The sequence below is a fragment of the Acipenser ruthenus genome, chromosome 2, assembly GCF_902713425.1.
Source record: "Acipenser ruthenus chromosome 2, fAciRut3.2 maternal haplotype, whole genome shotgun sequence".
Lineage (NCBI taxonomy): Eukaryota > Metazoa > Chordata > Actinopteri > Acipenseriformes > Acipenseridae > Acipenser > Acipenser ruthenus.
This window is the reverse complement of record NC_081190.1, coordinates 95,474,684-95,502,501: the sequence shown is the minus strand read 5'-3', so window position 1 is coordinate 95,502,501 and position 27,818 is coordinate 95,474,684. Positions and strand designations below refer to the sequence as shown.

The following is a 27,818-nucleotide window of genomic DNA, read 5'->3' as shown; positions in this document are numbered from 1 at the left end:
TAACAAGTTGTGTGTCCTTTTTGATAAGATTTTAAAAACTTATTTTTCAACACAGGGTTATCAATATTCAGGTCTCACTGGGCAAATGTTGAACTCCCTTAAATGAAGGAGAGCAAATGCTCATTTGTTGTAATCATTTCTATATTGAGGTGCTCATGCACATCAAATGCAAATTGGCTATTTTAAAATAAAGTATTTTTAGATGGGGAGGCAGTGACATTGAATTCCATGTTTTCTTTTAGTTTTTTCCTTTCCAGTTGCTAAAAATCTTGTTAAGAGAAGAAATCGGAGCTAAGGGGAATCATATTACAATGGTCACTGAGGCGCTAAATCAGTGCATTCAAGTGAAAGGTTGGCATTATATTGAGACAGAAAGAACATTACATTACATTACAGCATTGCCTTCATCCACGGCTCTTGCTGTTCTTGAAACTTGTGATATGCTTTATTTCCTATTGTGCTGTTTTTTGGTACTTCTTTTGTCTTGGTTATCTGCACACCAAGCACTTAATCTAATTTACACGTTTGATGATCCAGTTTCTAGTTTTTACACAATTGTATAATTAAGTACCTGCAGTTGTAAAGGGTGTTAAAATAGCTGTACAGAGATAATGAAATGAATGTGGAGAAGAATTTGATAATTACTATGTAAAGCTCACAGCTCGTCTCGCCCTGGCAGTTTCTTAATTTGTGGTTATTATCCTCTACGATCACAATCTTGAAACTTTCATTGTGCTATCGACTTGGTTTCTTAAAACATACTAATATGATCTGGTACAAAATAACAAAATAAACAAATAAATACATAAAATAATGTTGCATCTTCATTTAATAAAAAATCTACATCAGAAGTTTACTGAGACCACATTTACTTCTGCTGCTTCTAAATATGTTAAGTTGAAACTGAATCTACTGCCCCATCATGCAGTACTAAAGCTGTGTTCTCCTGTTGCTAAATGTGATCATCCCCTTCTATGTGGATATATTTTTGTGATAAATAGAGGATATGTCATGAAAAACCAGTGATGGGCACCAATATCGATATTTTGATATGATATCGATATAGTTCGATATCGATAATAATTTCCATATCGCGATATCGTGGGATTTAAAAGAAAATACATACTTTTTATTGTTAATACTGCTAAAATACAAATGCAGTATAATCAAGTTTATGTTATATTAAGATACAATACACTCTATATATACCAATCATTGTGAGCCTGGTACACAAAGAAAAACCACACATTAAAGTACTATTTAACCATTTTATTCCACTGATTTGTGTTTAGGTACCAAACGCTACTTGCATGCAGCATTAAGTTTGGCACAATTCCCCGGCCGTAAAGTGTTGACGGGGTCGTGCCGAATTTTGCACCCTGCGTTATTTTGAGATATGCAAATGCGTCAGTGTTTCAGTTAGTTTTGGACGTGTGTTTACTTATGCTAATATTCATTTATTCATCGCCGTGAACTTCCGGTATTATAAGCGAGATTTACTTTTTAGACATCAAAACAGTATAGAAACATCAAAACACATCTCACAAATTCCTACATTACACCATGCTTAATACTTTTAAAGGTGTTGTGAGTCAGCATTTAGGCGCAGAGCAGCTTCAGATACAATGAATTACAGTGGCTAAAAAAACACCCAAAATCTGTGCGCAGTGAAGTATGGAAATATTATGGTTTTGAGGTGGATGGAACTTTATAAGATAACAAGACATCCGTGGGTGGATGTTACAAAGCAAAGCACCACTAAGTGAAAGTGCTTTTCATATATAAATATCTGTTAACGTCTGTGCTATGTTACTGTTTATAATTTAATGATTTGATATTGCAATTATATGATTATATTTCTCTGTGTTTTGGAAGACTTCGATATTATCAATATCGCTATCGAAATACATGCAACATATCAGTATAACATTTTCACATCATTGCCCACCACTATGAAAAAACCTTCACGTACTATTATAGGTATTTACGTCATGGGCAGGTGCAGCGATAACAAACAAGCCTTTGAGCGAGTTTGTTATCCTCCTGCCACACACTGCCCATAACATTAAAATTGTATGCAATGGTTTTTCATCACATATTTATGCCACGGATGTTTAGATTTCCTATGAATAAGATATGAGGCTGTAGCTACCATAACCCATTTGAAGATACTGTACAGTACGGTTATGCGTTACTTTTTATAAGGCAGTACAGAGCTTGTCTCTGGCGACAGGTGAGCTGGGTAAGTAGTTTGCTAAGCAATAGAATACATTTGCATTGCAGTATGACATACAGATAACTAATGGAAATGTATTATTAAAATGGACAGCAACATCAAAAGCCCTCATATGGAATTACAAGCAGAGAACATTAACTTTCTACAATACTTCATATAACAACTGTACCTTCAGAGTTATGGTCTGTAATATACAAACCATAGAGTCAGGTACTTTGAATGGAAACTAGACTGTGACTTTGGACTGTTAAGGGTTTTGAATGCCTCCAGGAGCTACAGCTATGGCCAAGTCTTGCATCACCTTATATAATTAATTAATTTTGTCTAATGAAACCTACTGAATATTGTTACGCTAACATATTGAATTACATACCGCTTTGTAGTTTTCAATATATTATTGATTTATTTATTTATTTATTATCAGACGCCCTTACCCAGGGCGACTTACAGTTGTATACAAAAAATACATATCAATAATTACAGTACAATTAAGAGCAAGATACAAAATACAGTGGCTTCAGTCCTAATAAGAGCAAATACAAAACACAGTACGATATGATATTGGGGCAGTTCAAGAGCAGATAACAGTGTTGATATTTACATCGGGGTTAGATACGAGTACAAGTGAAATACAAAATACTACATATTGAGTTAAGTGCAGGATTAAATAGGAAGCAGATAAGTGCAAGTTAAAGTGCATTAAAGGCAGAGTGCTATATTGTCCAGAAGGGAAGAGTTGTGTTTTACAGGTGTTGTCTGAAGAGGTGTGTCTTGAGGAGGCACCAGAAGGTGGTCAGAGACTGGGCAGTCCTGACATCCATAGGAAGGTCGTTCCACCACTGTGGAGCAAGGGTGGATAAGGAGCGGGCTCTGGAGGCAGGGGAGCGTAGAGGAGGTACAGCCAGTCTTATAGTGCAGGCAGAGTGGGGAGGTCGGGTGGGGATGTAGGGAGAGATGAGGGTCTGGAGGTAGCTGGGTGCACGCTGGTCAAGGCATCGGTAGGCGAGTACAAGAGTCTTGAACTGGATGCGAGCGGTGATCGGGAGCCAGTGGAGTGAGCGGAGCAGTGGAGTAGCGTGGGAGAAGCGAGGCAGAAAGAACACCAGGCAAGCAGCGGAGTTCTGGGTGAGCTGGAGCGGACGGGTGGCGGACACAAGGAGGCCGACCAGGAGGGAGTTGCTGTAGGCTAGGCGGGAGAGTTGGTGAGAAGGGTCAGATTCTTCGTATGTTGCTCCTCAGGAAGAAACGGCGGGTGCGTGCTAGAGTGGAGGTGTGCTGGGAGTAGGAGAGGCAGGGTTCCAGGGTTACTCCGAGGTTCTTGCCTGAGGAGGAGGGAGAGAATGCGGTAGATTCCAGAGGAATGGAGATAGAGAGGTCAGAGGAGGGGGAAGATGAGGAGGGGAAGAAAAGGGGGTCAGATTTAGAGAGGTTGAGTTTGAGGTGATGCGAGTGCATCCAGGAGGAGATAGCAGACAGACAGGTAGAGATACGGGAGGGGATGGTGGGGTCAGAGGGGGGGAAGGAGAGGAAGGTTTGAGCATCATCAGCATAGAAATGGTATGAGAAACCGTAGGATTCGATGAGGGGGCCAAGGGAGCGGGTGTAGAGAGAGAACAGGAGAGGACCCAAGACTGATCCTTGGGGGACTCCTGTTGAGAAAGGGTGAGGTGTGGAGGTTGAGCTGCACCAGGTTACCTGATAGGTGTGGTCGGAGAGGTAGGAGAACCAGGCCAGAGCAGTGCCAGAGATTCCCAGGTCAGCGAGAGAGGATAGGAGAATAGAGTGATCGACAGTGTCAAAGGCAGCAGAGAGATTAAGGAGAATTAGAACAGAGGAGAGAGAGGCAGCATGGGCAGAGTTTAGCGAGTTAGTGACAGACAGGAGAGCAGTTTCAGTGAAGTGAGCAGAGTGGAAACCAGATTGGAGAGGGTCGAGCAGAGAGTGGTTAGACACCTAACTAATATATATAACGAAAAACTAACAAACAAAAAAAAAATGTGGCAAAGCTAACATGAAATACTGTACTACTAATATGGCTTCCGGTAGACTTTTGCGATATCATTTTGTAGTTTTGTGTGTTAAATAAAATATCTAAATTATGTTCACATATATATATATATATATATATATATATATATATATATATATATATATATTTTTTTTTTTTTTAATTATATCTCAATCCTAAAATTCGAGGTGATGCAAAACCTTTGGCCATAGCTGTACAGTATGAATCTCTGGTTACACAAAACAACATGTATAACGCCAACATTTGAAATATATCACAACAAAACATATCCATGGCATTATCTTTTGTGTATGACTTTGAAAGAAAGGTAATTCTTAATAGTTTAAGTAAACCACAAAGTATACGTCACTTAACCTCCTTGTGCTCCGTCTTTCGGGTGAGATATTGTTGTAAGTGACTCTGCAGCTGATGCGTAGTTCACACACCCTAGTCTCTGTAAGTCGCCTTGGATAAAGGCGTCTGCTAAATAAACAAATAATATTAATAATAATAATAATAATAATAATAATAATAATAATAATAATAATAATAATAATAATAATAATAATAATAGGCCAATTATTTCCCAAAGCCCATACTGAACAGCATGTATATACTGATTGAATCCGAGTCAGTGGTTAATAGTAGAGCTCAATGTAATGAGTAAAAAATAACAAGCTGAGGCACATAGACCTTGGTGCAGTCCCAGTGTAGGAAATGAAATGTTGCAAATTAAAGGCACATTTTTGGAGTTTTTATTTTGATGTTAAGTATGAAAAACTTTAAGGCATCTTGACTAATGTATCATGACTAATGTATCATTCTTTTTAAAACTTTTGGCAGCCTTACTGGTCTGCTAAAAAATCAAAAAACAAACAAACATAGAATAGCTTACTGTGGAACTGAAACAGTTCAGCTAGAGAATGTATTTCGCTTTTTTATTTGGCTGGGTACATTTTAAAAGTACACCTGAGATGGCAGCAGTCATGCTTGATGGAGGCATTATTGTCAAATTTGGTAGTAACTGGCCAGATTGTCCTCTGTAAAAGTGTGGTTAATTTCCCTGCTGACATACATTTGGACGCTATTGTGTTACAACAATGCAGTGAATAAACAGGCATACCATATAGGGGTAATATGTACATGTTTTTCCCTGCTTGTTTTAATAGAATGGGTTAGTGTGCCTGTGGCAGGCTGGCTGGATGGTGTGATGTCACAGACCCGGAAGAAGACAGAGACAGACAGCTCTGGGGTATGAATGAAGGCGCTGCTTGCACGTTTTATTAATAATAAATAAAAGGTTTAAACAGAAACAAAACAGTTTCATGAAACAAAAGATGCGATGGCCAAAATAAACAGACAAACAAAACACTAACAACAAACCAGTATTGTGCTGGTAGTTATTATTTTACCTCCTAACTCTCTACTCCTGTTCTCCCCTCCTGAACACTCCAAAACCCTGTTAAGCCAAAGCTGCAAATCTTTTATATTGTGGCCAAGGGGTTACCTTTACTTCTCAACCACATTCAGCACGGGTTTTATCAAATACGTGGTCAACAGCCAGCACTTGCTGTTGACCACACATTCTTGCAATTTTTATGTGAATGGGGCATTTTAACTCCATCCAGGCTGTAAACAATAATAAAACGGCATGTTTTTACAAAATTTAACAATACATTTAAATAATACAACAAATACAAAAATAACACAAAACATAATATGCACAGGGGCGGGGAGTACCCCGTCACAGTGCCCACAATGAGGAGTGATAACATTTTACTAAAACTCTTAATATATAGACCAAGGGAAAATAGCTCAAAATTAAATCTGTTAAGAACAAAATGATGGATTCTGCCACTCAAGTTTACCATTGTAAACAAAATTGCATTTTCTGCGCCCCATTTGTAGTGGGAATACATCAGCATTTTTTTGTATCCAAATATTAATGAAAACGCTTCACATCTGCCCTAAATTTGGCTAGTGATGCATAAAGTTTATTTTGTCACTTTTACTTTTCAGTTGAGAATTTCTGTGAGAGGTGTACATTTTGCAAGTCAGAAGGCAAATTAGCAGACACTTGTAAGAACTGCTTTGATGTATTTAGAGTGAGAGTAACAGGGATTGAGAGGATTTTAAAATATAGCTTCACCATCAGCAACTAAGGTAAAAGGGTGAAATGAATGAGACTGATAAGAGGGCATACTGTATATTTATTTTGGTGAACTTAGAATGTGTATAAAATACCATTAACTAATGCATTCTTCTTGTTATTACAGTAATAGGTCTCTTTTGTGTCTGTAGGTCATTCATTTGTAACTTGTTCGGGCAGCTATAGGAAGGCTGGGGGTGTACGATTAAATAAAATGAATATGGACTGGACAGAGATCTTTTCTTTATCATTATGTTTTAATGCATCTGGGTCTATAGCTGTTGTGACACATCCTCTGGAGCCAAATGCTGCAGGAAGTTCCATGTTTCTAGAAGCCTCCACACATTAACCTATTATTAACCTGATGTGATAAGTTTACCTGAAACCTTTAACTTAATCCTAACCTTCACTGTCAGATTGCAAGTTCTTGGAGCATTTAATATCCAATGAATCAGTAAGCTGTGTTTTTGGCTTCATGTGATTTGCAAACCTTAGTCTCAGAGACAATTTCGCTTGCATAAAATATAATTCCATTAAAAAGACTCATTTTACAGATTTAATAAGAAATCAGTTTTTTGAATAGTTAATTCACTTTATATGTGGCTGTCTGAAGATGCCTTTGGGTCTGCGTTAAAAAAAATTACTGATGTGGTTGCATTCCTGGAAGGGCTGGTGGAACTGCAAAAGGCAGGCTCTGACAACAAAGAACAATGATGATAGTTATAGTGGGTGTTTAATATATTTTTTCAAACCACATTTTACCTACCCCAGTTTGTCATTGGTGTCTACCAGAGAGAGGTTTTAAGAAGGTGTTATTGGACTGACAGACTGAAAACACCAAATCCCAGCTTATGCATTTGTACTGTAGTTCTCTGTCCAATGTTAAACCGTGCTGTAGTACTCTACCGGTCCATGATCTAACACAAACCTCTGCTTCTGACTGGGTTCTGCTCAATGGTGCCTCTAATCGCTTTAGAAGACACTTTCAGGTTCATCTGCATAAGTCAATGCTTGTGTCACTGTAACAACACAAGCAGACAGGATACAAGAGGGAAACGGAAACTGCTTTGCAATTATTTTTTAAGACTTTCAATTTCTGATGACACTGCTACTGTAAATATGCTAAACTAGATTGTCAGCTGAATCTTTGCTCTAGATTGTGCTGCAGTAGGAGGGTCATGCAGTAGATGGTGACTGTTAAACTCAGCAAGCTATGACTTATGAGTTTTATTCGTATTTTATCTTGCAGGTTACTACCCTGGTGAACACTAGTAACAAGGGCCCTTCTAGCAAAAAGAAGGGACGCTCCAAGAAGGCCCATGTTCTGGCTGCTTCTGTGGAACAGGCCACTCAGAACTTCCTGGAAAAAGGAGAGCAGATTGCCAAAGAGAGCAAGGACCTGAAAGAGGAGCTTATGGCTGCTGTGGAGGATGTTCGCAAACAAGGTACAGTATTTGTGCCCCTGTAATAAAGTGTCATTGCCCCTTATCTATGCACCTATAATTAGAAATCACTTTGACACTAACCAGAAGCTAAGCACTCTACCCATTTCACCAAAAAAGAAGCACCGTATAGCTGGTATAACCCTCCATTCAAATTTAGTACATGGAGTCGTCACATTACTGGGCTGCCAGCAAATATAACACTGATTTTCAGTATATCGGCAGAACTTGGACAGCTGAGGTTTTAAATTTAAAAGTTAGAAATTAAGGGATTTAATGAATAAATCGTATGGTTGGAATTAGAAACTATTTCACATTTTTCCTGAAAAATGCTGAAATGTAAAATACAGAATTGTACACTTGGGACAGAAGAAAAATCAATGTTACTGATTTCTTTAGCTGGCAACCAAAGTGAGCAGTTTATTCTATTAAAAATGTGTTGCATACGACAATTGTCAATCTCAAATTGTACTATTGGTGTCTTCAACACATTCTTAATTGATCCGACCCAATAGCTTTTGCACTTTTAAGAGTTGGAAGCAAAAAAAAAAAAGTGCCGAAAAACATATTTCAAATTCAATATACCAGCAAGTGGCTTAGCCCCATTTATAGTTTTACCTAAGATCCTTGTGAGGTTTTAATATGTTTTTTTTTCCACTCATCAGGGCCTATAGTTATTATTCATGCATGAGTAAATGCACTTTAGAATTGTTGCACACATAATTAAATCCTAATTTATCAATTTTGCGTAAGTAAGCATTTCAAAGTAATAGGTGTTAATAAATCTGTGTACCACTAAAGTTGTTTGCACATGGAAGTCTGCATTTAAAACACACCTACATAGTCATATATGGTAAATGTAGCCATCTGTCACTGCTCCATTTTCTAGGCGAGTACCCACACTGCTGTTTTGACTAAAACAAATTGTGGGTTCTACCTGGCCATTTAGCCACATTTAGTCGATGGAGACGGGCATCAGATATCACCTGCACATGAAGAGAATGGCACTGTTTACTGTTCATGGAAATGAATTCACTCTTGGTGCTTTAATTGCTGCATGAGTACAGTCTACAGCAGGGGTCTCCAACCCTGGTCCTGGGGAGTCCCTATCCTGCAGGTTTTATAGGTGTCTTTGCATCATCAGTGGCTAAAGATCTGAACACCTGTTAATCTTGACTAATTAAGCCAATAATTGGTTCAATTAAGTAACTGAGAGCTCGGTTGGAACCAAAACCAGGAGATCCAGTAGCTCTACAGGACCATATACACACCGAGTGTATAAAACATTAGGAAGACCTTCCCAATATTGAGTTGCGCCCCCTTTTGCCCTCAGACCAGCCTCAATTCGTTGGGGCATGGACTCTACAAGGTGTCGAAAGCGTTCCACAGGGATGCTGGCCCATGTTGACTCCAATGCTTCCCACAGGTGTGTCAAGTTGGCTGGTAGTGGATCTCTACTCCGAATAGCTCGTTCATCTCATCCCACAGATGCTCAATTGGATTGAGATCTGATGACTGGGCAGGCCACTGCAGTAAGCTGAATTCACTGTCATGTTCATGGAACCATTTCTTGACAATCCTAGCCTTGTGGCATGGGGCATTATCCTGCTGAAAAAATCCATTAGCAGATGGATACACTGCTGCCATGAAGGGATGCACCTGATTGGCAATGATGTTCAGATATCCTGTGGCATTCAAACGTTGCTCCACTTTTATCAAGGGGACCAATATATGCCATGAAAACACACCCCACACCACCACCACTAGCCTGCAATGTTGACATGTGGCATGATGGATGCATGTACTCATGTGGTTTTCTCCATACCATACCCTAGTCCTCCCATCAGCGTGATGTTTTCGTTCCTTAGCCCACTGCAACCGCAGTTTTTTGTGTTTTGCTGAAAGAAGTGGAACTCTGTTAGGTCATCGGCTGCCATACCCCATTTGTGTCAAGGTACGACGAGTTGTGCATTCTTTTATGGGTCTTTCAGCACCAATGTTGTACTGGACTGTCAGTTGACTAACTGTAGCCCGTCTGTTGTTCTGCACAATTTGTGTCAGCCTCCTTTGGCCTCTTTCATCAATGACCCGTTTTCGACCACTGGCCTGCCGTTGGCTGGATGCCCTTTGGGTGGTGGACCATCCTTGATACACACGGTAAACTGTTGAGTGTGAAAAACCCAGCAGTGTTGCAGTTCTTGACACACTCAAACCGGCGCCCCTGGCACCTACTACCATACCCCGTTCAAAGGCACGTAAATCTTTTGTCTTGCCCATTTACCCTCTGAATGGCACACATACACAATCCATGTCTCAATTGTGTCAAGGCTTAAAAAGTCCTTCTTTAACCTGTCTCCCCTTCATTTACACTGATTGAAGTGGATTTAACAGGTTACATCAATAAGGGATCATAGCTTTCACCTGGATTCACCTCGTCAGTCTATTTCATGTGTATATATATATCACCTGGATTCACCTCGTCAGTCTATTTCAGTGTATATATATATATATATATATATATATATATATATATGAACATAATTTAGATATTTTATATAACATCATGTAATCAAAGAACATAAGAATTTATATCGCAAAAGTCTACCAGAAACCATAATAGTAGTACTGTGTTTTATGTTAGATTTTGAAATGTCACATTTTTCAATTTGTCAGTTTTTTTTTTTAATATATGGAAAACTACAAAGCGGTATGCAATTCAATATGTTAACATAACATTATTCAGCAGGTTTCATTCGACTTTATGAAGCAAAATTAGTTAATTCTACAGGGTGATGCAAAACATTTGGCCATAGCTGGATAGCATCGATCGTATTGTGGAACCCAGCAATTTAATAAACTCCCTTTTTACTGCAATCTGCTGTTCTTCTTGAATATGTGCAGGAATAGGATGAGTATGCTTGATTGGTCTGTGCAACCTAGGAACCAACATCTCGCATTTTCATTCTCTCGATGCACTTTAACCTTGGCTGCCGTGTCCGATGTACATTGTCAGGTTCTGCTGCTGTGTATTATTATTATTATTATTTATTTCTTAGCAGACGCCCTTATCCAGGGCGACTTACAATCGCAAGCAAATACAAATACATTCAAGTGTTACAATACAATTCATACAATAAGAGCAAGAAATACAATAATATTTTCAAGTGTGACAAACCACAATTCAATAATACAGCAGATAATAGTGAAAGTTACATCAGGATATGATTAAATAGTGATAGTTACATCAGGATATGATTAAGTACAAAATACTACAGGTTAAACACTTGGCAGATTACAATATTCTGAAGTACAGGATTAAATGCAGTAAAATAGGGGGCAGATAAGAGCAAAATAAAGCATATTTAATTGAAGGGTGATAGTGTCCCAGGATACAACAGAGGAGTTCTACAGGTGCTGTTTGAAGAGGTGAGTCTTAAGGAGGCGCCGGAATGTGGTCAGGGACTGGGCAGTCCTGACATCTGTAGGAAGGTCGTTCCACCACTGCGGAGCAAGGGTGGAGAAGGAGCGGGCTCGGGAGGCAGGGGAGCGTATCGGAGGTAGAGCCAGTCTTCTAGTGTAGGCGGAGCGGAGAGGTCGAGTGGGGGTGTAGGGAGAGATGAGGGTCTGGAGGTAGCTGGGTGCAGTCTGGTCAAGGCATCTGTAGGCTAGTACAAGAGTCTTGAACTGGATGCGAGCGGTGATCGGGAGCCAGTGGAGCGAGCGGAGTAGTGGAGTAGCGTGGGCAAAGCGAGGTAGAGAGAACACCAGGCGAGCAGCAGAGTTCTGGATGAGCTGGAGTGGACGGGTGGCGGATGCAGGGAGGCCAGCCAGGAGGGAGTTGCAGTAGTCTAGGCGGGAGAGTACCAGGGCCTGGACCAGGAGCTGGGTAGCATAGTTGGTGAGGAAGGGTCGGATTCTTCGGATGTGTAGTAACTCTGATACTACTGTAACATGTTTAGAAGTAACAATGTTATTGGAGTCATGCAGACACTGATTTGTTATGCTGTAGCATGTTCCATTCAATTCCAGATGTTTTTTATATTGTTCTGGAGGAATATGTCACTATTATTTGAATGATTATGCCCTCTAATCCCTGCAAGGAAGTTGGGAGTCAAAATCTTCAAGTCTAAAGTCTGTACTCCATAGTGGCACAGGGTGTCATGACCTATGAGATTTGGTGAAACAGAAGTGATTTGTGCAGTCTTGGGTATTAAGCATCAGCAAAACAAGAACCTACTGTGAAATCTTTGTGACTGAAACTGGCTTGCAAAAGAGAGATGCAGCTTTTCTATGGTACGTTATTATTTGCAGACTTCATTGATCCGCCACGTGAGGAAAAGCTTCTATAGTGTTTGCTTTCAGATATTTCAAATTGTTGTCCAACCCTTGACTGTAAGTGTAAATGTGTCCAAAAAACCCAACAACTTTCCATTCTTGAAACCCCCACTTATTTGTTTTTCAGATTTCAAATTAAAGAATGCTTATCTGAATGATGAGTGGGTGAGAAAGCTATGGTGAATGAGAAGGTGCTGCTGTAATTCTTATAGTTCAGAGTGGTCTATTCATGATTTAATGTTAAATCAATGTTTATAGTATTATGGTTAAATGTGGAATCTGTATAACTCAATATGAATACTGTAATTAATTCCTATATTAAAGAATTTAATTTATTGACACTTATTATGTTACCAAACATATTTTCTTTTTGTTTTATGCAAATTAAGAGTATGCATAATATTTTAGAACTCTGGCATAGATGAATAATGTTAAAACACGCAACTAACTAATTGCAAAAAAGCCCTGCAGTGTACATGGTAGGCCTGCACATCTAATGCAGGAGCTGTTCTCGCCAGCACATGATCAATCATGGTTTATCTGGCTGCTATTATTAGAAGTACAAGTGATTTTGTGATTTCCTCTTTTGGTCAAAACAGAGCGGTAGGAAAGACCCCTGAACAATGATTACCAGCCAGTAATCAATCTTAAACTGAAAGAGGAAATTGGCTGACTAAACCATACTTCAGGGCTCTATGTTTAGATTTTAACTATTGGCCCCTTGGGCCACTGAGCTGCTGTTTTTACTAGCCCAGATGTAATTTGATCTGGCCCAATACATTTATACATTTGTTCATGATGGTTTTTATTTTCAGTATGTTTCTAACTGTGTATGGTAACCAAAGAGAGCCCATGTCTCAAAAGAAAGTGGCTAAACAAAGCCTTTCAGTATATGTTACTTCATCCATTTAACATGCACACATTTGTGTGCTTGTCAGAAAATGAAAATACTATTAAGATTTGAAAATGTATGTTGTACAAATGATACTCAATTTTTTCATAAGCAAACATGCAACCCAGCTGTTACCATATGGTCACAGCAACGCTGAAACTGAATTATAATAATCCTAATTAGGGGTGGGTCAGTGTAGTCGAATACAGGATTACACGAAAATAAAAAAAATTAAATAAATAAATATTCGAATAGCATATTACATATTCAAGTATACACAAAAAAGCCTTATACATTAGCTACTAGTAGAAGCAAACGCGTCTTTCTTTTATATATTTTTTAATGCTTAACAAGTGTTATGTCAGTCTTAAACCTGTTGTTATTTGCATATTAAACATAAGGACCCTAATTAATTATGCAATGCTTGTAATAGCAACATTCTACAGTAATCGTATTCTGTTTGAAATTGTTGCCAATTCTGTTGGCTTTTTTTTTAGATAATGTTAACAGATCCCTGCTTGAGTTCCTCTGTAATGACTGTACACAGCAGCTTCTGCAGCTGTTGCTAGCCAGTCGTAAAACAGCTTCCGGGAGTATGGCACCGGCGAACTTTGAATGTGTGAACTGAAATAAAACAATGTATATAGCAAGCACTAAAAGTAGTAATCCAAACTTGGGTAACATCAAAATTAGAAAGGTAATTTAACGTTATGAATATAAAGACATACTAAATGTTAAGCAGAACAACACAGTGACCAATATGAAAAGGCAAGATACGTGGAGTTATTTCTTTAACTCTGGACTGCATTTCTGTGAATGGATGGAGTAACGTCAACATTTGCACTGACCATTAAAAGTACAATCAGGTACCTTGTTTTGAATTATTTACAGGTTATTGAATAAGCAAAGTAACTTGACTTAGATTCATCTGATGTCAGTACTTGATGGCTAGTTGTATTATTATTATTATTATTATTTATTTCTTAGCAGACGCCCTTATCCAGGGCGACTTACAATCGTAAGCAAAAACATTTCAAGCGTTATAATACAAGTAATACAATAAGAGCAAGAAATACAATAACTTTTGTTCAAGTAAAGTACAAGTTTGACAAACCACAATTCAATAATACAGCAGGTAATAGTGATAGTTACATCAGGATATGATTAAATAGTGATAGTTACATCAGGATGTGATTAAATACAAAGTACTACAGGTTAAAAACTTGGCAGATTACAGTATTCTGAAGTACAGGATTAAATGCAGTAAAATAGGGGGCAGATAAGAGCAAAATATAGCACATTTACATGAAGGGTGATAGTGTCCCAGGATACAAACAGAGGAGTTCTACAGGTGCTCTTTGAAGAGGTGAGTCTTAAGGAGGCGCCGGAATGTGGTCAGGGACTAGGCAGTCCTGACATCTGTAGGAAGGTCATTCCACCACTGCGGAGCAAGGGTGGAGAAGGAGTGGGCTTTGGAGGCAGGGGAGCGTAGCGGTGGTAGAGCTAGTCTTCTAGTGCAGGCGGAGCGGAGAGGTCGAGTGGGGGTGTAGGGAGAGATGAGGGTCTGGAGGTAGCTGGGTGCAGACTGGTCAAGGCATCTGTAGGCTAGTACAAGAGTCTTGAACTGGATGCGAGCGGTGATCGGGAGCCAGTGGAGCGAGCAGAGTAGTGGAGTAGCGTGGGCGAAGCGAGGCAGAGAGAACACCAGGCGGGCAGCAGAGTTCTGGATGAGCTGGAGCGGACGGGTGGCGGACGCAGGGAGGCCAGCCAGGAGGGAGTTGCAGTAGTCTAGGCGGGAGAGTACCAGGGCCTGGACCAGGAGCTGGGTAGCATAGTTGGTGAGGAAGGGTCGGATTCTTCGGATGTTGCTCAGGAAGAATCGGCAAGTGCGTGCCAGAGTGGAGATGTGCTGGGAATAAGAGAGGCAGGGGTCCAGGGTGACTCCAAGGTTCTTAGCTGAGGAAGAGGGAGAGAGTGTGGTAGATTCCAGAGGAACAGAGATGGAGAGATCAGAGGAGGGGGAGGAGGAGGGAAAGAAAAGGAGGTCAGATTTAGAGAGGTTGAGTTTGAGGTGATGCGAGTGCATCCAGGAGGAAATGGCAGACAGACAGGTAGAGATACGGGAGGAGATGGTGGAGTCAGAGGTGGGGAAGGAGAGGAAAATCTGAGCATCATCAGCATAGAAATGGTATGAGAAACCATAGGATGCGATGAGGGGGCCCAGGGAGCGGGTGTAGAGAGAGAACAGGAGAGGACCCAAGACTGACCCTTGGGGGACTCCAGTAATTAGTAATGATAAACTATTGTAATGTTGGAATGTATTTTCTGTTTTGGCCAGGTTACAATATTTACACTATTAAGATTATTTTATAAATATTATTTGTTAGAATTAAACAGATGTAGAATATTTAGGTTGCTATATGATGTGTTATTCTATTCTGAATACACTACAGCAAAAAAATTTTATTTGGTGATTTGCGCAATATTATGCTACTGTTGCTTTAATTGAAAGAGATACACGCTGTGGCGTTGCTGCTCTTTGAGTTCTGTATTTTAATTCAGTAAACAAAAGGAAAAACTTGTGCCTGAGGAAATAGGGTATTGAACAAAGAAATCCCATCTTAGACATTGTTTGTACACTTTGTGAACCCGGCTAAACTTTACCGGCCTTCACTGTTATGCTGTCTGCTTGTACACACACATTTGCCTTTTACTCTTGGGTAGCGTAAGGGACCAGAGTTCAGGTAATCAAATACACAAAAATGTTGCACCCTGCGTATTCAAATAGGAAACTATTCGAAATTTCCACCCCTAATCGTAATAATAAACCCTATTAAAACAATATTCATAATACAAAAATAATAACAATCCTTCTCAGAGCGTTGTCGCTTGTGTAGCCTCTCCCAAGTCAGCGCCAATCTTGCTGAGTGAAACCAACGAGCCCTGGAAAGATTGTGAATAGCATTTTTGACCTGACCACATTGGATCCCAAATCAAAAAGTCAGACAATTTGATCGCGTATCTGGGCATCCATCGGGACATCTTACTGTGAGACTGGATATGATGTAAACAAAATGTTGAATTCACAACAAATAAAGCTGCTGTTTTATCTGCAAGTCTGGTATACTGGCGCCAAACAAGGCAGAACATTACTTTTCTTTCATTGTCATAATGGAGCGAGGTGAAGCTTCCATTCTAAATGTTCGTCTTCATTTTTTAAAAAAAATAATTTCTTTATGATTTATTGATTTCAGCGATTTCCTTTTGGCTTATTGGTTGCTTAGTAAAAGATTTGCAATGTCACAAGAATGAGTACCAACACAGCACTTTAGTCTCAGATTCTGACTGTACAAGAAATATGACGTGTGGTGGGAAAGTGCTTCATAACTACAGGCCAAACTGCGATCTCTACCGGCCCGGGGCCGTCGAGTCATGGTTAATGTCGAACCCTGGCCAATATTACTTTCAAAGTAATTCCTGAATACAAAGTTGCAATTTGTATTTTATTATTGTAGAGTATACATTCATCATGTACATTTATCTTAAAATATATTGAAAATACAGTACTTTTGAGCAAAATGTGACCTTTAAGCAGGGCCGGATTTAAGGGGGGGCAACTGGGACATTTGTCCAGGGCCCTGCGCTGCAGAGGAGGCCCACGGCCCAGCTTGAAATAAATACACAGGTAAAAATTGCTATTTTACAGTTTAAAATCCAATCCACTTGCCCCGTGATAAACACTTGCGTCTCTTACTGGTCACGTGCATGCTGGAGGACAGTGAGAGAGAGCGAGAGAGAGTGTGAGAGAAAAAAATTGAAAAACTTAGGTTCAGCGAAACGAAAAAAACAAAAGGAAAAGCAAGCAAGTAAAAAATGCCTGCTGGAATCAAATTTCGGTTTTAAATCCTATAAAAATGAAGTAACGACAACAAATGAACCTGAACAACTGGTCAACAAGATAATAACGGGCCTGAAGAATAAGAAAGTACTGTAGTACAGAACAAGGAATCGGACCCAGTCTGCCCACATCGCCAATTAACGATCAAGGTAACTTCAATCTGCCTTTCGCTTTAACCCACAGACTTGTGGAATAACATTGTGGAGAGATTCGACATAACTAGCAAATCCATTCAAGCAGAAAACATCGAACTCTCAGTGGAAGTTGAATTACTTGAATCTCTGAAAAAAATTCCGGATGAGATTCGTGATAATTTTGATGATTTTGAAAACTGTGCAATGGAAACTGCAGTGCTGAAGAAATATCGAGACGAAGAGTGACGGCAGAGACGACCACCCAGTGCTCTGCAGGATCACGATTGCCCCAGTGGAACTAAAGTTTTACTACCAGGGCAGAGACAGATTTCGTGTCCATATTTTCCTAAAGATTCTGGATACTCTTTCAACAGATTGGCTTGCACCAAAAGCTTATGTTGCTGTGCATAACTTGTTTGGCTTCCTTACCGACTTTAGGAACATGTCAGATTATGACATCAAAAACAAAGCTGCTACACTCGTGCAAACCTATCCTTCAGATCTGGACGAATATTTCCCATCAGAAATGCTCCGGTTTACTGAATTTGTTTCAAGCAAGGACAAGAAAACAGTGTTTGATCAACTTCAACATATCTTCTATTCTCCACGTTTCTGAATGTCACCACTGCTCTGCGCATTTACCTATCCTGAATGTGCACTAACTGTTCTGGAGAACGATCATTCTCGTTCATTGGTGTGACGGTGCCGCGTCCGTCCCATGTGAACTGTGTATGGAATGATATCGGGATGCTGAAATATTTATTTACAACTCGATTGAACTTGGACTATTTGTTGTAACCCGGCAACGATGAAAGAAATAAATACCGTTGTTGAGATGGGGACAGCATGGTTTCATTCTGTACTAATGTATTGTATTGTGTGGTAAAAAAATAAAAAAATAAAAAAAAGTACTTACCTTTGTATGGTGAAGGGCCGTGATATACGGGGTAATGATGGTGGTGATGGAGGGGAAAAGAAAACAGGCCAGAACGGAAAGGTTAAGTTAAAAACATAAATAAATAAATAATGCGTGCTGAATGCAGTTTAATCTCCCAGCAAACGGGAAAAGGTGCACATTTTTCCGCTTGCCGTGCGATCAGCATTAGCACACGCAAAGATTAAATAAATGTACGGTATATTTGCACATATTATCTTGCTGTTAGTTGCACGGAGAATTGTTGTGGTGTTTTAAAATTAACTATTTTAATAAAGAGTAACTTAAAGGAAAAAAAAAAGATTAGAAATACTTACCATTCAGCAGGAGGGTGGAGATAGAAGGCGCCATTTTGTGGGCGGAGACTAATATAACTTCGGGTTACCAAAAGTGATGTAATGCGGGCACTTTGAGTTTTATTTACCGCATTGCTGTTAATAGCCGGACCCTTGGATGCACCCAGTGGTAGCAGGGGGGAGTAGTTATTATGTAAACTAAGCCACATGCTATTCAGTTATGGGTTTGGGCAATAATTTCTGCAAGATTTGAATTTTAATGTTTATACTAGTTATTGATATTTAATGATAAAGTATATTTTGTATGGTAACTTATGAATGGGGTTTTAGTAATCTTGGTTGAGTCCCAGGGGAGGAGTTACAGATGGGTGGCTCTATAAAGGGATTCAGTTGGAGAGAGGAGGGGGGATAGCTGGTATCAGGTACAGCGTATAATGCTGGAGGTAATAGTTTTTAGCCTACTAAAAGAAGTTTGGTTTGTTTAACTATTTTTTTTTATATGTTAAAGAAAACAAAATAAGTTAGTTATTTTTGGTGGAGTTTGTTTGTTGCACTTGGCCACTTTATTTCAAATAAAGTTTGGACAAATCCTCTATCAACTCAACTTGTCTGTCTACCTTTTTCTGCCGTTCTGCACTACACCATAATGATCACTCGACCAACCCTACAAATGGTGGCAGCGGTGGGATGTTCCAGTGATTGGTAGCAGAAAGTATATGGCACGAAAAGACTACAGAAGGCAAGTTAAAGTGGGAGAACGGCAGCAGTCAGTAGAATGCCAGCGAAACGGCGCCAACTAGAGGAGACAGCGGCAGAGGAGACTGGGGAAGTGGAGATGGCTGCAGCCCAGGTGACCACAGAGTCTGAGGACCCAAGGCCAGTTTCAGCCACCAGTCGGGAGCCAGGAATGGCAGAGCTCGCTGGAATGTTTAACACATACCTCCAAGCTCAGGAGAGGAGAGAGGAGCGTATGGAAAGAGAAGAAGCAAGACAAGAACAAAGATGGAAGATCATACAGCATCAGTTTGGGCAGCTGCAAGCGGAGGTGGCGAGAGGTCTTCAAAGGGAGCATGAGGAAACAGGCAGCAGAGACAACACTTCCGGAGATTCGGAACATGTTACAGAGCCATGGAGAGGTCCAAAATTGGAAGATAAAGATGACATTGAGCAGTTTTTGACCACCTTTGAAAGAGTAGCCACTGCTTGTTTGTGGGATAAAGGAAACTGGGCCATACGTTTAGTTGCATTACTCACAGGAAAGGCTCGTAGTGCTTTTGTAGCCATGAATATTGAAGACACCACGGACTATGATAAAGTGAAAAAGGCAATCTTAAAAAAATATGAGATTAACTCCGACACTTACAGACAGCGGTTCCGGTCTGCAGAAATATTGAAAGGAGACACCAAAGGAGCTCTATGTGCGATTGGAAGAGCAGTATAAGAAGTGGATACAGCCAGAGAAACATACCAAAGAGGAGATAGGAGAGCTAATAATCTTGGAACAGTTTCTACGTATGATTAATACCGAAGTGAGGATCTGGATTAAAGAACATGATCCAGCAACAGCTCGGGAGGCAGCGCGGCTAGCAGAAGTGTTTGTATCAGCTCGGAGAGGATATAAGATCTATTCCTACGCCCGTGGGTCGAGCTCTACAGGACCGGGTAAGTCTGAGGGACCGGGACAGGGTGTTGGTCAATTTAGTAAAATTAATACATATCCCATGCAAAGTGGTAAAGTTGATAAGAAAATAATATGTTATAATTCTGGAAAAGAAGGACATATTAAGCCAAGTTGCCCGTTAAGAAAAGAAAAGCCATCAAATGTTAGTTATGTGCCCAGACCTAGTGAGGAGGGAGATAGGAGAAGGGGGTTGGAACAGATAACTGAGATAGCCTTGAATGGAAAGAAGGTACACGCTATGTTAGATACCGGAAGCTCCCAGACACTGGTGAAGGAAGGATTAGTTTCTGGTGATTGTTTCAATGATGGGGCTGCTCTAGGAATTAGGTGTGTGCATGGGGACGTAAAAGGTTACCCTACAGCTGATGTTTATTTAGGTATAGAGGGACAAACTTTTTTAGTCACTGTGGGTATAGTGAAGGAACTGCCATATCAAGTTTTGTTGGGCCAGGATATTCCTATTCTTGGGAAGCTGGTGCAACAGGTCCAGCCCTGTAATGTAGTGGTTACACGGTCTAAAAGTAGGCGGTTAGAACCAGGAAGTACGTCATTGCAAGACATGCCATTCTTTCATGCAGAGTTGGAGTACTAGGGTACGGAAGAGCAAAAGACAGCAGAGAACTGAAAAATTAAAATATGCCATAAAAAACAGGCAGTTGGAGTTACCTAAGGAGCATATGGCAGGGGATGATTTTGAAGTACCCACTAATTTGGGAGAGTTACAGAAAGCAGATAGTACTTTGCAGTCTCTCTTTGACCAAGTGGAGAAGGGAGGTAAGGAGAACACTGGGTGGAGGGGAGAATGTTATGTACTAGACAAGGGTTTGTTGTATAGACAGTCAGAGGAGGGGTCTCAGTTAGTTATACCACTGGAACTGAGAAATAGGATTTTATCTTTAGGACATACCATTCCATGGGCAGGCCATTTGGGTACACAAAAAACTTTAGCTCGAATTGCGCACAGATTTTTTTGGCCAGGCTTGTGCAAGGAGGTAGGAGATTATATACGTTCATGTCCAGAATGTCAGGTAGCTTATGGAGTGGGGAAAGCTAGTAAAGCACCACTAATATCTTTACCTGTAATTGAGGTTCCTTTTGAAAGGGTGGCTATGGATGTGGTTGGCCCTTTAGAAAGGAGTCGGTCAGGTAACCGGTTTATGTTAGTAATTTGTGATTATTCTACTCGTTATCCTGAGGTTTTCCCTTTGAAAAATGTGAAGGCAAGACAGGTGGCATCTGTACTGTTGCAGCTGTTTTCCAGGGTAGGCATACCACGAGAGATATTAACAGAGCAAGGTACTAATTTTAGATCTGATTTGCTCAAACAAGTTTACCATTTGCTGGGGATTAAAGCAATTAAGACCACCCCTTACCATCCTCAGACCGATGGCCTGGTATTATTATTATTATTATTATTATTTATTTCTTAGCAGACGCCCTTATCCAGGGCGACTTACAATCGTAAGCAAAAAAGACCTGGTAGAAAGGTTTAATCGAACACTGAAGAGCATGCTGGGAAAATTTGTGAGAGATACTGGTTCCGACTGGGATCAATGGTTACCATACTTATTATTTGCTTATCGTGAAGTCCCTCAGGCATCTACTGGTTTCTCCCCTTTTGAGTTGCTGTTTGGCAGGCAGGTGAGGGGTCCCTTGGATGTCTTGAAAGAGGAATGGGAGTCGCCCCAAGACAATCGTCTGAATGTTGCCTCCTATGTTCTGAAGATGAGGGATCACCTTGAAAAGATGTCTGCTTTGGCTCGAGAAAACTTGAAAGAGGCACAGAGAAGGCAGAAGACCTGGTATGATAAAAAGGCCAGATCACGGTCATTTGTTACGGGACAGCAGGTTTTGCTCTTGTTGCCTAATAAAGAGAGCAAACTGCTAGCCCAATGGCAGGGACCGTTTACAGTGCTGGAGAAGAGAGGGCCAGTCAACTACCTAATTGAAATGCCTGACCGTCGGAAGAAAGAACAAGTGTTTCACATCAACTTGTTAAAAGAATGGATTCCCAGAAATGAAGTAAGCCTAAACCTTTTTATTAGAGCTGTGGAAGATGAGGAGGAGCAGGAAGAGATGTACTTTCCCACCACCAATCAGAATGTGAGTTGGGATTTGACTCATCTGACCCTAAAGCAGCAAGAGGAGATCAAGTCTTGTCTAATCACAGATGTTTTCCAAGAGAAACCAGGTTATACACAGTTGGTGCAACATCAGATCCAGCTGAAGGAGATGAATCCAACTCGACAGTGGCACTATCGAGTACCAGAGAAGCTTCTGTCTGTATTAAAAACAGAAGTGGAGATCATGTTGTCCTTGGGAGTCATTGAGGAATCTGCTAGTGAGTGGAGCAGTCCCATTGTCTTAGTTCCGAAAAAAGATGGCAGTATGCGTTTCTGCATCGATTTTAGGAAGGTCAATGCCAGTACCAAATTCGATCCTTATCCTATGCCAAGGGTTGATGAAATGGTGGAGAAGATTGGGAAAGCAAAATACATCAGTACTTTGGATCTCTGTAAAGGTTATTGGCAGGTTCCCATGGCACCGGAATCCAAGGAGATCACTGCATTTCGAACACCCTTTGGTCACTACCAATTCAAAGTGATGCCTTTTGGTTTACAGGGTGCTCCGGCCACATTCCAAAGGCTGATGAATTTGGTACTGAAGGGAGATGACCGATTCGCTGCAGCCTATCTGGATGACATCGTTATATATAGCCAGACATGGGAAGAACATCTACAACACCTTACAGCTGTGATCCAAAAACTCCATCAAGCTGGACTAACTGTCAACCCTCAAAAATGTGTCTTTGCCAAGAAAACAACTAAGTACCTGGGTTATTATCTGGGTAATGGCAAGATTCGACCTCAGGTGGAAAAGGTTGAGTCTATTCGACAATGTTTACCACCTGAAACCAAGAAGCAAGTGCGCTCCTTTCTGGGTCTCATTGGGTGGTATCGAAGATTCATTCCTAACTTTTCATCCAAAGCAGTAGCTTTAACTGAGTTAATCAAAAAAGCTAGTCCTAATAAAGTTAGGTGGACGAAGGACTGTGAAAATGCTTTCCAGCAGTTAAAAGAAGCTTTGTGCAAAGATCCGGTGCTGCAGAGCCCAGATTTTAACCAACCATTTCTTGTCCAGACGGATGCATCTGGGTTGGGACTGGGGGCTGTTCTTTTACAGGGTGAAGGGGAAACCCGGAAGCCTGTTCTATATATCAGCAGGAAGTTGTTTCCCCGGGAGATAAACTACTCCACTGTAGAAAAGGAGTGTTTGGGAATCAAGTGGGCCGTAGATTCCCTGAGGTACTATTTGTTGGGCCGTCATTACCAAATAGAGACTGATCATCGTGCTTTACAGTGGTTTGGGCGAATGAAGGATTCGAATGCCCGGATCACCCGATGGTACCTGAGCCTACAGCCATTCTCATTTGAGGTGGTTTACAAAGCTGGGAAGCAGAATGTTACTGCAGATTACCTCTCTCGAATTCCAGAGAAACCTGAGAAAGGTTAAAGGGGGGGTGCCGCGTCCGTCCCATGTGAACTGTGTATGGAATGATATCGGGATGCTGAAATATTTATTTACAACTCGATTGAACTTGGACTATTTGTTGTAACCCGGCAACGATGAAAGAAATAAATACCGTTGTTGAGATGGGGACAGCATGGTTTCATTCTGCACTAATGTATTGTATTGTGTGATAAAAAAAAAAAAAAAAAAAAAAAAAGGTACTTACCTTTGTATGGTGAAGGGCCGTGATATACGGGGTAATGATGGTGGTGATGGAGGGGAAAAGAAAACAGGCCAGAACGGAAAGGTTAAGTTAAAAACACAAATAAATAAATAATGCGTGCTGAATGCAGTTTAATCTCCCAGCAAACGGGAAAAGGTGCACATTTTTCCGCTTGCCGTGCGATCAGCATTAGCACACGCAAAGATTAAATAAATGTACGGTATATTTGCACATATTATCTTGCTGTTAGTTGCACGGAGGATTGTTGTGGTGTTTTAAAATTAACTATTTTAATAAAGAGTAACTTAAAGGAGAAAAAAAAGATTAGAAATACTTACCATTCAGCAGGAGGGTGGAGATAGAAGGCGCCATTTTGTGGGCGGAGACTAATATAACTTCGGGTTACCAAAAGTGATGTAATGCGGGCACTTTGAGTTTTATTTACCGTATTGCTGTTAATAGCCGGACCCTTGGATTCACCCAGTAGTAGCAGGGGGGAGTAGTTATTATGTAAACTAAGCCACATGCTATTCAGTTATGGGTTTGGGCAATAATTTCTGCAAGATTTGAATTTTAATGTTTATACTAGTTATTGATATTTAATGATAAAGTATATTTTGTATGGTAACTTATGAATGGGGTTTTAGTAATCTTGGTTGAGTCCCAGGGGAGGAGTTACAGATGGGTGGCTCTATAAAGGGATTCAGTTGGAGAGAGGAGGGGGGATAGCTGGTATCAGGTACAGCGTATAATGCTGGAGGTAATAGCTTTTAGCCTACTAAAAGAAGTTTGGTTTGTTTAACTATTTTTTTTTGTATGTTAAAGAAAACAAAATAAGTTAGTTATTTTTGGTGGAGTTTGTTTGTTGCACTTGGCCACTTTATTTCAAATAAAGTTTGGACAAATCCTCTATCGACTCAACTTGTCTGTCTACCTTTTTCTGCCGTTCTGCACTACACCATAATGATCACTCGACCAACCCTACAAATTGACTCATTAAAAATTAACTGAGAGCCACCATGAACCAGGATCACCTAAACAGCCTTGCCATCATGTCCACGGAATGTGATATACTCAGAAAACTGGATTTTACTGACATTATTAGAGACTGCACAGATGAAATCGAGAAGATTAATTTAAGGTAAGTGTATGATTTAATTAATCTGTGATGTAAGGTTTATTTAGAACAGAGGTGATTAGGAAAATCTAAATAACGTGCTGTTTAGTTTTAAGACAGATTGTGGTATTGAGCACTTACTAACATTTTAATATTCCTAACAATGTCTTTTTAAAATATTCTTTTCATATACTGAGCATTTAAAAAAAAAAAACTTACCACTTATATTTGAGCATCAAAAGAAACATATCACTTATATTTGGATAAAATTCTCTAGATGTGATCGAACAATGAAAAACTGTTTTAGAGCAGGTGCTGATTAACAATTGACATCACGAATATGCTGCAAAATGACCTGTCGATCTTGGGCAGGTGTTGTGACTCTTGGTCTCCCAGTTCGTGGCCTGTCATTGACAGAGTGTGTCTGGTTATACCGTCTCACCAGGTTTGAAATTGCTGGCTGTGAGCACCCAAGACGGCGAACCACAGTACGCTGCCCTAGTCCAGCCTCAGATTTTCTTTATTGCTTTTATTCAAGCTTCAACAGCTGAAATCAATCTATATCCAGTGTCCAATCAACTGTCTCACTAATTAGGTGATTAAGTGCATATGCTTCAGTCATAGTCACTCAAGCGTGTCATGGTCAAGGAAGATAGATCGAGTGATTAAAAAGAAACCAAAACCATTTTGTCAATGTCCATCATTTATATACCTTATTTTTTTTTCGAAAATAAATGTGTTATAATAGTGATACGTTTCTTTTGATACTCGGTATATTAATCCAGTTATTAAAAGTTGTGTATAGTCACTAGATGGTGCGGTGTAATGTCAAGTCTTTTATAGTTAATTGTTTCATGAATGTATTGCGCGTTTGGTATTCACGTTAAAACAATGGAGTGGGTATTTGAATCTGGTGTCAGTCATATTTTCCTTCAACATTGTCTTTTAAATTGTTATAACAGTATAAAAGGGGGGGGGGGGGGCTGTTCTGATTCCTTGTCCAGGGGCCCATGATACCAAAATCCGGCCCTGCCTTTAAGCTCTAGACACTGAAAACAAACTGTACTGACTTCTATCTGTATGTCTTATATGTCGAGGCTCATTGGTTAATATACTTAAATTACATTTCCCTTTTGCAATGTCTATCAATAGATCAATGTATCAGAGGTTTAGTGCTGCACCTCATTTCATAAAGCCAGTGCTGTGCGTGGTACCTCCCAAGACTTCCACACGTCTGGCAACTGGCAGAAAAAAAGTTAAAAAATGCGTTGCAGCTCGACCACTAATTACTGCTGTTTCATCTAGAGCAGAAGCTGCTTTGTCTTGGGTTTCCAGCCATTGTTTTGAGGGATGGGGATTTGCCTGTACAAGTGGATATATCTTACTTCTTTGGAACTTGCAGATTACACATTTTTAGCTGAGAGACGGTCTGCCATTTGCTTGGAAATTTTGCATTGCCTTCAGCCAGCGATCAATTTTTATAACATGCTACTTACTTCTATAGATCGTGCTGTCTGTTTTACAATTCTACTCGGAAATGTTGACTTTGCATTTGCATCAAAATAGGGCCCCCTATGTTTCTTGAAATGACTGTAGTTTGTATCTACCTATATTAAAATGGGTTTTTATTAATCATCATAGTTACTACTTTACCTGCAAATGCCTTAACTCAAAAGAAGTTGGTTTTAATGTTTTGAAGTCAAACAGAGCTAAATGTTTAGCTATCCTAGAGAAAGTATGCCTCTTAGATGTCCATGATCTTTCTTCTGCAATCATGAATTAGACTGTAAGATATGTGAGTGTCCTTCGCTCCAGTAATTAAAAATAAAATATCTTGCACACAGTTATGAGTTTTCTTTTATCACTCGTACTGTAGACAACAATGTCAGTTATTGAATTAAATGTATGTATTTGCTTACGATTGTAAATCGCCCTGGATAAGGGCGTCTGCTAAGAAATAAATAATAATAATAATAATAATAATAATAATAATAATAATAATAATAATAATAAAAAGTAACGACTGTGCTTGAATGAATTATTGATGAGGGGCAGTACTTAACATAATAAGTAATTTATATTTGTAAAATGACAGCTAAAGGGTATGCAGCACTGTGGCAAAGTGGTAATGACGTGCAGGTGAGTGCAGTGCAGAAGAATCACACAGACAAACGTTGGTACAGGTGCAAGGGTGTTTATTTAAATTAATAAATGTCCAGAGCCTCAAGGCAAAATCTGTAACTAATAATAATGCTGGAAGTGATACAGCGGCGTGTATCACTTCTCGTTATAATCCTACGGGTTTGACCCGCAACCCCAAAGTCCCGTTCCGACACCCACACTAAACACAAACACAAAGACAGTGCGTGATTTAAGTGCTAAAAGGTGCAAAACAAAAGACAGTTCCAGTAGTGAAAAGGTGAGTGGTGAAGTCCGGGTTTGTCGCTGGCCTGCGGCTGCAGCTCCGGATCGTGCTCAGTAATCTTTAGTGAGACAACAACACACAAGACACACAGTGTTAGAACACAGACACAAAACACTCACGGTCGATCTCACAAACGGGCTCCTTCTTGGTCATATAATTTAACCATATGCAAAGGAACAGATCACTCAAGCCATGCCCCCTATTTATACCCTTGCCCATGACCCCGAGGTTAACGAGCGCATCCGCTCCTCCAGTCCTCGGATGCCACGCCGCTTACCGTCTGGGTCACTGAGCTCGGGTGCCATAGCTCCGCCCCCTTCCGAACTGACCGACTTCCATCTACCCTACGGAATAAATTGTCGTGCCATTTCATTAAGGGTACTCTGTTCCTCGTACACCGTGCTCTCACAGGTCGAAAGGGAGATCTAACACTAAGACTCATTCGATCTCTGTCACATATCCCACCGCTCAGAGTGGAGCCGAAGGAACACTCGGCTAAACCTACCTTTCCCATTACTCCCCCCTCCCGGGAAAAATA

General features: G+C 40.2%; 1 protein-coding gene across 2 annotated transcripts in view; it reads left to right on the top strand.

Moving 5' to 3' along the window:
• LOC117409054 (catenin alpha-2) overlaps positions 1-27,818 on the top strand; it is a 520,292-nt gene that overhangs the window by 88,704 nt on the left and 403,770 nt on the right. For both annotated transcript variants that reach the window (XM_034014606.3, XM_034014607.3), the window contains exon 3: positions 7,643-7,838. In XM_034014606.3, the coding sequence (XP_033870497.1) occupies positions 7,643-7,838 (196 nt within the window). The remainder of the gene's footprint in view (positions 1-7,642; positions 7,839-27,818) is intronic.